We start from the raw sequence: 16513 nt of genomic DNA, 5'->3' as shown, positions 1-16513 counted from the left end.
GCTTCCTTTAAAAGAGATTATCAGTATAAAAATTGGTTGAGAAGCCCTGGAGGGTTTTGGAGTTTTTTTGCTTTCTGAGCACTAAACATGAATTCCTGTTATTGTGGTAATGTGTAAAATTCCAAAATATTTTTAAAGCATTTCTAGTTGGAAACATCTGTGTTGGCTCTAGGCTTTGTAAAATGTTCGGTAAAGACAAAAAATCTGAACCAGTCTCTGAAAAGTCTGCATTTGTTTAAAATTTTATAGTAATTTTGAATTCAATATTCAGTTATCATGATTTTAAATATTACAGATGATTCTCAGGCCAAATTGTGAATCAGCCATGCCACTGATAGGAATGAAGGTCTAGCTGAGGTTTTTTTAGCTCATATATCTCTATACAGCTTCTAAAGTCTTGCACCTCCAGAAACATTTAACTGCTGCAGTCAGTGATGGATCTAGAGCTAAAAAATCCTTTTTGGACCTGACCTGGCAGAGCCAACTTAGTTGTCCTTCTTCCATATTTGTATTACTGGGAACACTGGGGAGGTGCTTAGAACGGGCAAAGCCAACTGAAGTTGACCCTCCTGGTGAACCTCAGTAGTGGCCAGGGAGGAGTTTATCCCTGCTTTTGCCAGTTGTGTTGATGCAGTTATGAAGAAGTTTTGTTTCTTTGTCATAAATATCAGAATTGAAAAGAATGATGTTTCCATACAGCTTTCGTAGTTTGATAATGTTAACAAAGGCAGTTGCTCACTATGGGCTTACCCAATTTGAATTGTTATTCGTAAAGCTGATTGTAAGATGCAGCCACTGCACACCTTGGAAGGAATCCAACATGCAAGTCACGTGATTATTTTTGTGATCATTTGAAATGAGATCGAAAAACTATGCAGTCTGACTCACTGCTGACTACTTAGTGGGTGTTATTTTAGCTCACTTGGAGGAGTTCTCATTCGGTGTACTGTAGATCCCCCGTATGAATTTCTTCTGTGGTGTTTCCCTCACAGCTGAGATGAGGATGACCTTTTCTTTCACATGTACTTCCGTAGTTTTCCTGTTACACTGTAATCATCTACAGCTTTTCATTAGAAGGCCATACTGGATATTTAAGAGTACCTTAAAATAAAAGTCTGTATAAGAGAATGGGTTGGGTATTCAGTAAAAGCAATTGAATAAATTATTGAACCATTAAAACCTCTGAAGACCATGCAAGCTGGCTTTAGCGCAGGTGAACCTGCGTATAGAAGAGCTTGGTGAAATTAAGGAAATACTTGCATCATTTTTGTCATTGCTTAATCAAATATTATGATCACGCACCTGTGTAAAATGATGCAGACAACTAGGTTAATGCCTTATTCCTGGGATTATGCTGCTAAAATAATGAACATAAGGCTCTACTAATACCTCTTTAATTGCATAAAAGGACACATTTATATGAGATGATAACACAGTGAAGATATTTTAAAAAATGCTTAAAAGTATCCCTCTATAGAATATAATTAAAACATCTGCAAACCCTTATAGATAGGAGCAATTGGGTATTTAGCCCATCAGAAATTCAGGCATGTGCTTAATGATAGATTTTTGGATGCTACAACCAGTGTCTTGCATAAACTCTTTAGGTTACAAGTACATAGCTTTACCAGAGTTACCACATAATTAAACATATCACAGCAGTATTCAAAAAAGACTGACTTTTGTCTTTAAGTCTGAAGTACTACATTTTTAGACTTGAGTGGTACAGACCCACTTCGTATTCCTGATTTACAAAGAGCAGATCTCCTTGCAGCTATTTTCTGCCCCAAATATATGGGTTTGTGTTACTAGGTGTTGAAATAGTCCTTACGGGGGTCTTCTTAGTAGAAGAATTATCTTTGTCAACTAGGATGCTGTTTGTAATTTTGAGCATTGCATTTCAAAGTGTCATTTTTTTAATAGTGATTTCATAACACGTACACTTTTGTGAATTGAACATTAAAGTATGACAGTATCAATCACATGGTTACTTTAAGAAGTGTCAGTCTTTTTGAAAAAGAAATGATGTAATTGCTCCATGGCTTAAAATACAATAGTTCTTTAATTTCATCAGTCTTACTTTGTATGGTTGCCCAGCTAACTGTCTCCTGTCTAGCTTCTCTGAAGAAAATAGACTTTGGAGCCCTGTAAGTGAGCTTGTACTAACATGCGGAAAAATAGATTCTGGAGCAATTGGTGGTAGCCATGACACTTAATTTTACAAACAGAATCTTGAGAGTTGTAATTGCTAAAATGGATTACATGACCTCTCAGAAAAGCATTTTGAAAGAGAATCTGTATTAAGTGATGTGATGAATGCCATTTACCAGATACAACAGTGCTGGCATAACAGCTTTGCTGCAAATAGTCTTTTCAATAATGCTTTTACATTACTAAAAATAATTTCCTACAGGTAGAGATTTTTAAAAAGACGGCTATCAAGTCACTACAGAGAGTAAGAGAGATTTCGTAGAGACTTGGCCAAAAAGGGTCACGTTTTGTCAGCTTACGTTAAGGCTGATCTTTAGGGACCACTTTCTGAAAAATCTTTTCCTCTGTCTCAATCTACCATACCTCTTATCAATCTACTTATCAATCTAACATTAATAAGTAGTTACTTTGTTTGAAACCAGAAGATTGCTTCTTATTATGCATGGAGTGCAGCTTATTTTTTTTCTCATTCAGTCCAAATTTGATCACAATTTGAAGGAAAAATTCTGATGCAATGTGGATTTTTAATCAAAATGCAGCATAGATCCACATTGCTGCTGGAAAATTTGCTTTGTGCATGAGATGCATGGTTACTTTGTGTGTCTGATTTCAGTACTTCGAGTTAAAATATATGGTGCAACACTTTACGAGTTGTTGGTTTTTTTTTATATCCATTATGTTTTCTGTAAAAGGAAATTCTTTGTACTGAGGAAGAGTTTGATCCTTTGAAGTATACAAGATTCTGTGTGAGCCAAACTAGACAAACATTTTAGAAGATGTGCTGATAACAAGACATTGGCCTAATGACTATTTTTTGTCTAGAAAGTCCAGCTCTCTTGCTTGCTGATAGCAACAATACTTGCGGTTTTTTCCTCTCTCTCTCTTTTTTTTTTTTTTTATTGCTGCAAAATTGTGTACGTGTTAAACATTTTTCAGGTATGTTGGTGGTTAAGGCTGAATTGAGGTCTGTATGTTTTCTTAATATTAGCATTTCTAATAGTTGCCTAACACAAAGGATGAGGAGAGGGCAGGGAAGCGCCTCCTTTATATGTGTGTTTAATCTCTATAGTAATTTGGAGTTCAAATATTTCAGAGGTGATGATGCATCATTACTCATAGTGAATTGGTTGTATGACCAGTTTCCCATTGTATGTCCTTTTGCAAGTCGTTTGACTTTTGCGGCTATTAAAGACATCACCTTGATCTTCATTCATTACTGTGTTTGTCTTTGGAAGTCTAGAAGATCCTGTGGTGATTGAAAGCAATATATATATATATATATATATATATATATATACATAAACTCTTTTGTGTGGATGAATCTAAAGGATTGTGTTAAAAGCACCAATTTTAAGTTGTCATGAAGATCCTGCAACATTATATAGCTCAGTCTGAGTTTAAATTATTCTGTAAGGTCACAAATTTCATGTAATTGCTTCTAAATATCAGGTCCTCTGCTGAATCCACTTGTACATTGTAGGCCTCTATTTAGACAGTCAGAATACATTCCCTTCTTCTACACATGCACCCCAGGTTTTTTTTTTTATCTAAAGTTTACATATTTGGCATTTCTGAAAATAATACCTATAATTCAAGTTTTTTAAGATTTCTGAAGATACACTCAGGCTAACATCAGGTAGTCTTATTTGAAAAATTTATGTATTCTCAGTAATATTTTATACCCAGGAGCGGCTTAAAGAGATGAGGTAGTGAAGCAGTTTGGGAAATGAATCCATGAGGGGAAGGTGGCTTATAGAAATTAAAATTGGGATTGTACTGTCTGTCTTTTGGTTTGGAAAACTGAGTTTTGGTGCAAGCTAAATAAGAAAAATAATGGTAAATTTATGTAGAAGTCCTATAAAGTAATCCTGTTCATTCTGTCATTCCCGAGCCCATGTATCAAGACTACCATGACTGTGATGAGTGTCTGCCATATAACCCAGTGAACAGTAATGATACAGTTGTTTTCCATCTGTACAAGAGAGATATTTGGTGGAATACTAGTTAACTGTTTTAAATTCTTTGGATTATTTTTTAAGATATTGTTCATGAAAATCTGAAAATGGGGTCAGATGGTGAAAGTGACCAAGCTTCTGGAACGTCATCTGATGAAGTTCAATCTCCTACTGGTGTTTGTCTCAGAAACCGGATACACAGACGAATCTCAATGGAGGTAATTTACTTCTCATATAACGATCATTTAAATTGAGAAGAGAGTTAGGGGTTGCGTGAATTGTTTGTTTTAACTGGTGGTTGTCTTCTTAATTAACCATCTCCATTTGTCACACAGAAATCAGATGGTTATCTTGCATTCTTTATGAGCTGTTAATTTCAAAAATCTGAACGTGTTTTAAAACTTTTGGGGGCGGGAAATAATTTTCTAAATGTATGGTTTGAATATCTTTCTGTCACCTTCTGTCTAATTCACTGAGTATATCAAAAAAGATATACTATTTAGACATTTTTTTACTTAAGACTGCTTTCTCATCTCTGTAAAACTATTACTACAGCAGCGTTGGTCCTGACTGCTTCAGCCTTCCCCTCTCTTCCTGTTTTTTAATGAACGGAACTCTACAGGATGGTAAACAAAAGGAGGAAAAGTACCTTATGAATAACTGTGCACATAATTTCCTTTATTTATGAGTCTTATGAATACTAGCCACCCTTGTGCTTGCTTTGTTGTCATTTCCCTTGGTGAAGAAAAACAGAACACTTCCCTGTTTCTTGAGTGTATAAAACTTACAGTTATAATGATGCCTTTGTTACAGGAGCATTTAAAATTTTGTAGTTGCCGTTTATAGCATACATACCAATAGGCATAGTTCGTTAAGATTTTAAATCTTTATTCAAAGCCTGATAGCAAATACAGGACTGGGGGAGCAGATCTGAATAAGTTACAGTAGGGTGTATGCGCCAAAAATTTTTCATTTGTGAGGCATTCTGTTATGCTTGGAATTCCAAGACTCCAAGCATGTAATGCTGATATGATTCCAAGAACTTGTGAATTAGCTGTATTAGTTATACCATTTCTTGCAGCTGGGGGGGTGGGAGTTGTCTTCAGATTCCTACATTTGTATGTTAATCTGAGGTTGACTGTTGAACCATTTCCTTTGGAGAACTGAAGTGGATCTATTGATTTATGCAGGATACTTAAATTAAAAAAAAAAATCATTGTGAAATTTGCACATCAGAATGTGTGCTGGAGAAACTAAACATCAAGGGAATGTTTTTAAGAAGAATTATTTACTTTTTGTTCATTGTCTTTTTCCTCTGCATTTTCAAATGCACATTTAGAACAGGAAAAGAAATCAGGAAATTAATGATACATGAGGAAATTAACAAATTCAAATGGAACTATGTGAAGTGTTGCAGAGAAGGCTAAGAACCATTAAAGGATTATCTGTTAGATTAGGATTCAAGACACTCTAAAAGAAAAATCACTGAAGAACACAGGAACAGTCGTTACATTTCAGGAAATTCCTGTGCATTTATTAGCCTTTTTAATTGTAAAACAATTCTAACTTTACTCTCTAAGAGGCTTTGGGAAGCTTTTGTTTAAGTTTTGTTTATCTAATGCTAATTTATTCATTTTTCTCCAAATTCCAAATGCTTGTTTCTGATGATTGAAGTTAACATTATTTCTTCGTTCTCATTGGCTGTCTTAGTCAACGAGGGCACAGTATTTTTGGCAGCTATTCGTGTGTTTTCTGTAAGAGTTACAGTGTTTCTCTCAAATTGCCTCAGTATTGAAATGGTGATTTCTCCACTAAGGTTTCAAGCTAATGTCCGCAAATACTTTTACATCTGAATTTTAAGAATGCAGTCACTGAGAGATATTTTTTGTTGATTCAAGTTTATTTCTTGGAAATGCTTTGTATCAGAATAGGTGGACGTTTAACCTGTTTGTGCATTCCAGGGGAAAAAAATGTGACAATCTTTGTAGCTTCAGTTAAAATACCTTTCTAATCATAATCTTTCTGCTTGAATTTCTAATTTCCTAAGTGAAAAGGTCTTAAGTGATTATATTGTCTGCCTGTCCTTTCCTTCTCCTGTTTTGGTCATGGGTCATTTTCTGTCAGATTTGATAGATGGATAGAAATCTCAGATGCTAGTTTTCTATTAATTTCTGTGAAAAAAACTCAGAATCCTGAGAGATTGCTAATGCATCTGCTAGGAAAGATGCAGCCTTTATATTAAACATGCCAGTATCCACATGAGTCGAGTCTCTCAAGACATACATCCATAGAAAACCAGGTTCTACTAGTTTTGCTCTTCATGGAATGTAATTGCTTGCTTCCTTGGCCTTTGAGGGAACCAGGTAAAGGTTTCCTCTTATACCAGATCTTGCCTGCATGCCTGGAGTGATTTGTGCCATGCAGCTGACTGGTTCAGTAGTAGTAATTTGATTATATAAAGAGAAGAAAACAATCTTTGTTGTAAACTAAGTTTCTATTATTTCAGTTTTATTTTGCTGTTTTGTGGGGATCTGGTGTCTGTAGACATCATTGTGTAGCCTGAGGCCATATTCCCTGTATAGTCATTTAGGATGAGTTACAGCTGTATGCTCTACATGCAGATTGGAGTAAATTAGTATGTGTTTAACAGTTAAATTTTTGCTGTAGTCTGCTGAAGTCATTAGTCACACTTGAAATCCATTGTAGAAGGTACTTGATTAAATATAGAAAGTTGGATAAACTCAATAAAGCAACATTTGTCATTCCTCTGCGTTAAGATGAATGTGCCTGTCATACAACTATAGCATACAACTGTATGGTTTTTTGTGTTTAGTTTGGCCAATATTCACTGTATTTGTAAAATTTTGTAAATTACTTCATTTCCCTGATGAATTGAGAGAAGACCTGATTTCGTTTTGAAGGTAACTAATCAGGTAAAGCTAAAACCTTGGAATTTTCTTGTAATAGCTTGTGTATATAACCAAATCTTTCATACTTCATTTGAACTTCCTCTAAAATTCTGAAAATTAGCAGCCCATCAAAAAAAACACAAACAAAAAATGGGCTTCCTCCTTCCCCCCCTCCTTCCCTTGGTAGATGCTTGCTAAAAACATGGATACTGTAATCAAAATGCTAATTACCAATACTGGGTAGTAGTATTCCTGGGATGTTTTGTACATTAGGATACACATTTTGATTCTTAGTGTCTGTCCTTGCTGCAGTGATAATAAAGCTATTTCTCTGTATTCATTTAATAATTCAGAGCCACAAGTAAAATTGTGACATTGCTGAAAAGCGGATTCTTTTGTCAAGAGTATATAGAAGATTTTGTTGGATAAGAAGACTTCCTAAAATTTTTATATAGAGGTATCTATATAAAGAGAGAGGAGAGTGCAAAATAGACAGTGGAGATGCAACTAAATGCAGCAGAATCTCCATAGCAATAGAAAGCTGAAATTTCATAAACTTAAGTTGGCCTGATTTAGATAGGAAATCACCAGACTGCAATGTAACCTAAATATGAAGCATTTTAGATCTGAAGTGGTAAACTGCAATGAGAGAGAACCTTGATCTGCAGTGAAAAATCTGCTGGGGTGAAAACTTTCCATCCACAGTAGTAGCTGTAGAGATTTATCCGCTTTCAATCTGTCATGCCCCCCAAATGACAAAATTTAGGCCAGTATGACTGTTACAGACAGGGAGATGATGAGCATTTGCGTCTGAATTTGACAGCACTGCACTTGTGAGACTAGATTTTCTTTTTTCCTAAATGATTGTTCATTGTTATCTTGTGCTTAGAAAACAAAGAGAACATACCAGAATCTCATTGTGTTGCCTAGATCACGTTTATTTTGTCAGTAATCCACAGGCCACAAATGGTCCATAGAGCAGTTGCTTGGGTTTGTTTTTCCCCCTCCTTCCTTCCCCTCATTCAGGAGCCATGCTGATGGTAGGTATCTATTGTGTAGGAATTTGGTTTCAGACAGCTGTTAGGTTTTAATTAATATGTCTGCTAATCTCATGTTGATACCAGTTATTACTTGGTAAATCAGTACAACTGTTTATCAAAACAGATATATGGAACCATGTTTTTTTCAAGCACCCGTAGCAAATCAGCCAAAGAATGGATACATGGGTATATTTTGAGTATAGGTGCTTTCATCTCATGTAATGAGAAACGCTTCTACAGGTCATAGAGTTACAGCTTAAAGCATTTTCATTTTGATTTGCTGGAAAAGATTACATGGGCAGTAATGCATTGATATAAACTCATGTTTCGAGCCAGAAGTGTTCACTGGTAGTCCTGTGCCCAGGCACTGGATAGTGAATGCTTCATTAAGACTGGTGGATAAAAAATAGGGACATACCGTCTGTGCAAATTGAAACATCTGTTTCCCTTTCCCAAAAGTCCAGGGTCTGTAAGCTATCTTCACATGTGAACTGGCAGAGGGCCATAACCCACTGTTCACCAGCCTGTTTCCCAGATATTTTATCCTGAGAAACAGTTATTATCTATCTGACTGTCACACTAGTGACAGGAGTGTGTTCCAGATCAGGCTGCTCCTACCATGCTGCTATAGGATATAGTTCTCCCCTGGGAGGATTAGCTGCAGGGTTAGTACATTTAGCTGAACAGGGAGAAATACAAAAGCTAGGAAGTGATCTTGTGGTCATGTGTGCATTGAGCTGGTCAACTACTGAAAGAAAGAACATAGATGACAAACAAGTTTTTGGTGAGCTCCACCTTTTACCAGGGGTGTGATTGTTTTGGGAGTTTTGACACAGCCTGAGTAACTCAATTGTTGGTCCAGCTGGGCAAGTGTACTTTCTCCAGAGAAAAACCCATAAAAAGTAATTGATGTTTCTACAGATGAAGCTCTAAGATTTTCTGTTTGTAGGTCTCAGATCAGAATGTGGTTCATAGGTCCCCATTCACATGTGTAAATAGGGCACTCTGAATTCTTGAGCAGCTAGCTGCATGGTAGTAGTGACCCAGGCTTTCAGTCAGGGACAGAACAGTATTTTCTCCTGTTGTTAGTTTTGGAAGTCAGAAGCATTGTATCAAAGACAGCCTAAGCATTCAACCCTACATCTCTTGCCACTCAAGAGGCTCGATACCCTGCAGGCATCAATGCACAGAGCCTTCTCTGAGTGAAGGTTCTTCCTTCCTCCTTTCTTCTGTGTTTGGCAGCAGTTTATCTCCTTCTGCCTTACTTACTGGATTTTGTCTAATTTTCTTCTCTTTTCTCCTGAGAACGCGTAGCTTTTCTTCTGATTGTCTCTTCTGTGCATCTAAACATGTGGTCACCTACCAGAAGATTTCAGTACTAGACAGAAAAGAACTGAAACTGAACACAGTCAGGACTTTTTTGGTTTTCAGTGTGTTTTCTCCATTCAGCCTGGCAGCTGCCTCAACCTTTTGCAAGGTTACACTAGAAAAATATGCAGTTATTTTTGTAAACTCCTATTTTCAAGTTCACCTGAAGCTTGATGTTTTTTAAATCCCTTTTCTAATAACATATGTTCTAAATTACTAGTATGGTTTTGATGAAACTGATGGACTTCCTTTTGATCTGTTTGATTGGTGGTTTTTCATTTCTTCTACAAAAGAAAACTGACACTGCACTGATAAAAATTACTTCAGCTTGGATAACAGAAAGACTTCTTTAACCAGCCTTTTACTAGATTTTCTAGGGGTAACTGTCTTTTATCAGCAATTGATGCTTTTTTGCCCTTCTGCTAGGAACCTTTTTAATCCTGTTGCTAAAGTTCTTTCATTCCACTAGCAAATGCTAGTTCTCTTAGAAAAGGTAGTGCACTATGCAGAACCCTTTTTAACCCTTGTTATAAGGATGGAATATCAACCTTTGTTTGTTTTGCTTTTTCATAACCCGATTTTCCTTTTAAGTTCCATTTAAGAGTTTTGTTATCATATTGGATGTGTTCAGCCATCTCCAAAACACATCTCTAGTAACCACTGGAATGCAGCAGATATGAAGTCAGTACTTGGGTGCGGTTTCATACCCTGCACTCGCTCCAGCCTCACTGTCCTGTCGAGGAAGGTCAGATTTCCAGTTTCCATATTCAAGAAGTTTGTTTATTTTGAGTTAGCCAGTTTCTTCATGGGGCTTTCCCTTTGGTACTCGCAGCTTTGTGTTGATGTGAATAGCTCATGTTAATAATTAATGTTATACAGAACTGTTCTAAGGCTCCAGGTTTGCGTTTTTATAGTGGTATGTTCTGTTTTATTTCTCATGATGTTTTTTTCCAGTTCCCTTCCCCTCCACGTCATTCTTTCTGTATCTGATAAACTTAAGCTATCTTTTTCTTTTGGGCAGTTTCTCCTACTGCCCTGCTATGGAAACTGATGAAAACATACGGAAATCTATGTTTAAAAATCAGGAAGGTGTATTAGGCAGAACTTACTTTATTAGCATCTGTTACTGCCCAGCACCTACCACTGAGTCAAACAGCCACCAGACCCTGGGTTTCATCAGGGTTTATGTTGAGGTTAATGTCACAGAGTGAAATCTTGTAAAGTGATAATTTAGTTAGGCAGACAAAATCAGACATGATCTTTTCATGGTTGTTCTTATTTTTCTTACTCTTCCTTATAGTCTCTTATAGTCTCATAAGTCTTATAGTCTTATAAGTCTTATAGTCTCTTATAGTCTCATAAGGAAGTCCCTTATGAGCTCTCCAAGATGTAATAAAATAATAACAAAACAAAATAAGAAATATACCCAAGAATAATTTTGAAGTATTTCTGGCATAATTTATCACAAATTTCGTATGTATTCATACACTTGATAAAAAGAAAGTAATAACTCACACTTGAGTTTCATTCCTCCTTATGGTTTTATGTCACACAGGTTTGGTTTGGTTTCATTGATTGTGAGTAGAAGCTCCTGAAATGCAGTTTCTGAATACTGTATTAATGCTGAACAGATAGGAAGTAAGTAAAAAACACCTGTCTGTGGGTTTTTTCTGGAGAAAAAAAAAAGGATGAAAGAACAGATTTTACTCAGCTGGTCAGGAGTTTAAGCACCATATCCATGAAATTAAAATTCTTGTTAAAAGTATGTTGAAGAAGTTGTTCAGAATTCATTTTTTTTTGACTGCTTAAATGAAAAAATCCTACTGACCTGTAATTCTAATTTTGTGGGTTCAAAATTACCAGTTGTTACAAATATTACTGAAGAGATACTTACACGATTTCACAGGTTTTTCGTTGTGCAAAAGTAGATAAAAGCTGTCTGCTTGCAATTCTGGTTTCTGTGCTTTAAAAAAAAAAGTGTATGTATAAGTGGCCACAGATACTGGCAATAACTTTCTTGAACTACTGGCAGTAAAGTTCTCCTTGTGTTGTTGTTTGGTAATAGTAGATGTGCTGGGAAAATATTACTTAGTCCCAAAATAGAGATTAAACCTTAGAATTATTAATAATATCAATATTTCATTCATTACAGTTGACTCCTTGTCTTTTCCTAGCATTTCGACATCAAATCTGGCAAACTATGTTTATGTTTGGGAGGGGGCAGTGAACATACAGTATCTGTGGTCATTGGTGTTTCTTCTGGCTCTAAAATAGCCTGTAAACTTTATCTCATGATAAAGTCCCTGAAAATAATCTTAATTTAATTGATGAATGAATTCCATATTTTTGTTCCCTTTCACTTCTGTCATTTATGTCCCAAACATAACAAGCCACCTGATTTAGTGCTCAAAATTGATGCTCTCTTAAATTGTGTTGCATTTCAGTAGACTGGCTGAAAAACAGTATGGATTTATGGAGTGCAAGGTAGCAGGGTTTTAGGATTATGTTTTCATTATTGCTTCTAACAGAAGAAAACGTTCTTTGACCCTTTCCTCAAATTCAACAGAATAGTAATTTATTATTATGATTTTGGTTTCAGTAAAGTAATAACAATAACTTTAAAGTATAAGGGAAAAGTAGTATTTAGGCATAAACCATTCTGCAGAAGGCAGAAAAAAAAATGCGCTTTCTGCATCACAGAGAAATTATAGCTACACTTGTCAGTTGAGCGGGGGAATGATAATGATTTTGTACGCCTGTAAAGAAAACTGGTATAGATAACTCATCCCAGTTGTTAAAGTAGTCTTTTTGGTTACAGTAATCGAGGTTTATTTTTAAAGATGTTGAAATAATGTGCTGCAAGGATGCTATAGATTTCTTTTGGTGGGTGTGTATGCTGGTGGTTTTGCTTCATGACCTTGGGCCAAACAGAATTCTCTATAAATATATTCTCTGATTTGGGGGTGGGTTTTTTCTGTTTGCTTTTGCCTCTAGCAGTCTTGTATGTCATCATTCTACAGAGGTTCCAGTTGGCTTCAACTGTGCTGTCATTTGACAAAAATGCCCTGTGTTTGATGTATGCTGTATTTGATACTAAAGTGGAACAGTAAGTGCATGCATATAAGGTTGCATATTAGAAAGTTTAAATTCTTATTGGCATAAAAAAATGGGGTTTGATTAATTTGCTTTGTGTCATGAAGTAGCGCAATATATTGATTTTTATTTAAAATGGGCAAGGAAAGAATACTATGAAGAGTAGAGGGTTTTTTTTTGCAGTTAGCATGTCATGAAGTTGAACTGTGTTGCATACAGGGTTATATGGTAGCATTTTAGATCTGATTAAGTATTCTCTAGTGAACAAAAGCACTATGACTTAGTGAACAGCTTGTGGTTGCAGCTGACATGTCTTGCTGGTGCTTGCTAGAACTAGTGAGAAGGCTAATTCAGACTGATGCTTACACAAGACAGCAAAGCATTTTCATTTGATCTGTAGTGGATTGTTTGGGCTGTCAGACTGGTGTCTGTAGACTTAGAAGAACAGTTTCTTTGTGAGGCTGTAACAAAAATTTATTGATGGAATTTAGCAATATTAACTCATAAAAGACAAGCTACAATTCCAGGGAAAGGTGGAGAGAATGTTGTTTGCTGTCATGTAGTAAGTACATACCTCAAGTAATGATTAGTATGGAAATGTAACTTGCCAATAAACTGAAGAACCGAAGCAGTAAGGATTGGTATTATACTGATGTAGCTTGTCAATATAGTTTGTGTCATCTGCTGACTACCTGCTTCTGACAGAGCCAGCTTCCTTCTCTTGGCCCCTAAACTTGCATCAGCGCATTCTCACTTTGTTTTGAAGGGGCAGTCTTTTGCCAGTTGACCTTCTTACACCCCATCACTACATCATTATCTTAGTGCTCATTCTCCTCCAAAAAGCAATGGGAACATCTGGCCTCAGGCAATGAAATACTAGGTTTGAAGGTAGTCAGCTGTTAGATGAGCTAAATGAAAGATTCAAGGAATAGTGAACTGAGGCTGATGCTGTCATGATTTTCCCTTCAAGTTTTTATGACAAGTCATTTGGTACTACAGGATTGCTCCTTCTTTATGCTTCCTGTTGCTTCATTGGCAGAAGCCCAAACCTTTTTTCTTTTGCTGCAGTTGCGAGTGCAGTAGCAGCTTGAAACAGACTAGCAGTTGAAAGATCAATGGCATTTGTAACCCAGTAGACTGGAGAAAGATTTATTGTTGCTACTGCAGCAAGAAAGAAACAGCCTGCAAATTGGTACATTTGTTAAAGGATAAAAATAAAAGTAGTCTCAGTTTTCTTTTTCTGCTTTTTGTACCATAGTGAAAATTGGACTTGGGAAGACCTCAGTAAATCTTCCCTTGGGGCAATTTTCTGGTTATTTTTGATTATTATTTTATTATACGAAAAAATATTAGTGTTTATTCTCTAAGTGTGCTACATGTCAGATGTAATGACTTGGGTCATCAGAAGACAGACTAAAAAAATGTTAATATTTCAAATTGCTTCTTTCTAGAGCAGTTTTAATATGTAGAGTTCAAACATTCTATATCCTGAGTTACAGAATCATCTTTATTTTACTTCAGTTAAATTTACTGAAGTGTATAGCACATCTTGGCAAAAAATAAATGGTAAGTTAAGGAAAAACAGAAGTTGTTGATTTTAATATCTGATTTAAAGTGTGAAAACTTAACAGTGTTGCTTTCACAAATACAAATAGGTTCTGTGTGTGAAAAAATGTACTTTTTTGACAGGGCTTAAGAGAAGTGAAAATTGATCTGTTGGCCACAAATGAGACTTTCTGAAAAGCGTAATGCTATGGCTGTAAAGCCAAGTCTAGCAATTAGGAATAGCTGACAAGTTTGTATTATGGGGAATAGGAGATGAGAACAGGATAGGTAGCAAAGGAATAGCGTTGTTTGACAGTCAGATGGAAAAAAAAACAAAATGTGGTAAGAAAGTTCTAGTATTAAACTTTTGTGAATGGCTTACTATGGGTATGAACTCAAGAAGCTGGTATTTGCAACAGTATTTTCAGCCATCCAAAAGGGGCCAGAAGTAAAGAAATCAAAAATGTTGGGATTTGGTGGGTTGTTGTTTTTTTTTTTTTTTTACTTACAAGTATGTGTGAAAAGCAAAAGAAAAGGTGTTTTGGTTTTGGGGGAGATTTGGTTTGTCTCTTTTAGACATGTTTGTTTACTTATATTACTCAGTTCAGAGGACCTGCAGGATTTAAGTTGAAACACCTTTTCTTGTGCCCAAGTGTATGTAAGTAGTCAGTGGTAGACAGTTACAGCAAGTTACAAGTTACAGCAAGGTGGTTGGATGCTAGCAAGATGAAAGACAAGGCTTGACAAAGTGTAGCTTTTCTCAGAGCATTTGCTCTAGTTAGTGATAGAAATAGATGGTAAAGATGAGCCTGAATTAAGGTAGTTTATCTCCACAGCAGTCAAAGTGGTATTAGTGTCGCAAGTGCTTACGTGTTTATCTGTCGTGAAGCTGAGTAGAACAAATGTAATTCTCATTTCAGGCATATTATAAAAATAGTATGCATTTCTCTGCCAGTAATACCAGTTATAAAGCAAGGCTGAGAGGAAGTATGCACATGAAGGTAGAAAATGTGTTTTCAAGTTGTAGAAGGAGGGGGGAAATGCCACAAGCATTCTAGTTACCTTAGCAAAGCAAATGGTGCCTGAATATATTCTGCAGAATGTATTCTGGAACTGGATCAAAAAATAACTCATTAAGTGATATAACAGTTGCTTATAGGCATTTGAACATTTTATAATACCTTTACTGAACACTGGTAATACTTTTTTTCCAAGTTGACCCTAAAGATCACCATAAAAGAATCAAACTAGAAAATGTTATGAATTGACAAAATCTTTTTCATAAGTTAGACCTCATTTGGAAAAATAAATCTTTAAGTGACTTACAAGAAATCACTTTCATTTTCATTCCCTAAAGATAGTTTGTTCTATATGAAGTACTTTATTGTCCCTGAAAGCTAAGATTTTGAACTTCAGTAAACCTTTGCTTGTTAAGGAGTTACAAAGGAATGTGCCCACATTCCCTCTGCATAGTTGAGGGTCTGTATGCACCACTTAGCACCTGCTGTGTTTAAAAAAGGATATGTAAGATAACATAGGGAGTTAGTCTAATTTACTATCTTCTAAAACGTGAAACAAGAATTTAAAATATTCATAAAAGCATGCGGAATGCATTACTATTAAAATGGACATTTAACTCTGTTGTGTTGACAAGCTCAAAAGCTTAATTAGTAAAAATTAAAGAGCGAAGGGAAAATTCAGGCCTGTTGTTATTTTTACGTGCTTCCTTGTTACTTCTTTAAGCAGCATTGTAGCAGGATCCTTCAACAGCCTACATTCTTAACAGCCTGCTAATAATTTCCATTATAAAAGGTTTCTTGATTTTAGTCATTTTCCTTGGTTTAAGGTGTTTTTTTTCTCCTGACAAATGCTAACCTGTCATTAGGTTCAGCTGGTCGTTGAAATTAGTGTGGACAAAGTCCTCTGTCCAGAAAGTGTCTTTTTCATTGTTTCATGAAATTCCACAGAGGCTTAAGAGAATTAGAAATTCTTGAAAATCACTTTTTCCTACTGCTGCTTGCTCTCCAGCTGGCATCATGCCAAAATCGTAGCAAACCATGGGATTCAGAAGGGCAGGTTTTGTTGCTGCTGAAACAGCAATAGCAAGATTGGAGTGGGGTAGCTGCACTGGCAGCATGCAGAATATGAGATGGTGACTGAATCCAAGATATGACTCTGGGCTTCATACGCTAAAGCCAGCTTCTCCATGGAGGCCGTTCAGTGCCAGTGGAGAAGTTGGTTACTTCCCCTGGGCTTGACAGCCAACCCAAACTGGCCAAAGGGCTATTCTCTACCATCTGATGTGGTGCTCGGCAATAAAAGTTGGGGGAAGGAGGAAGGGGAGACACTTGTGGCTATGTCATTTGTCTTCCACTCCCCGAGCCACCACCAG

General features: G+C 36.2%; 1 protein-coding gene across 2 annotated transcripts in view; it reads left to right on the top strand.

Annotated features, from left to right (window-relative positions):
- The window catches only part of CDK17 (cyclin dependent kinase 17), a 91975-nt gene that overhangs the window by 52816 nt on the left and 22646 nt on the right, over positions 1-16513 (top strand). For both annotated transcript variants that reach the window (XM_057425105.1, XM_057425114.1), the window contains one exon: positions 4251-4384. In XM_057425105.1, the coding sequence (XP_057281088.1) occupies positions 4251-4384 (134 nt within the window). The remainder of the gene's footprint in view (positions 1-4250; positions 4385-16513) is intronic.

Source organism: Pezoporus wallicus, unplaced genomic scaffold (genome assembly GCF_028554395.1).
Source record: "Pezoporus wallicus isolate ANWC-B61680 ecotype Strahan unplaced genomic scaffold, APGP_CSIRO_Pwel_v1 scaffold_3294, whole genome shotgun sequence".
Taxonomy (NCBI): domain Eukaryota; kingdom Metazoa; phylum Chordata; class Aves; order Psittaciformes; family Psittacidae; genus Pezoporus; species Pezoporus wallicus.
This window is presented reverse-complemented; position numbering and strand designations above follow the sequence as displayed.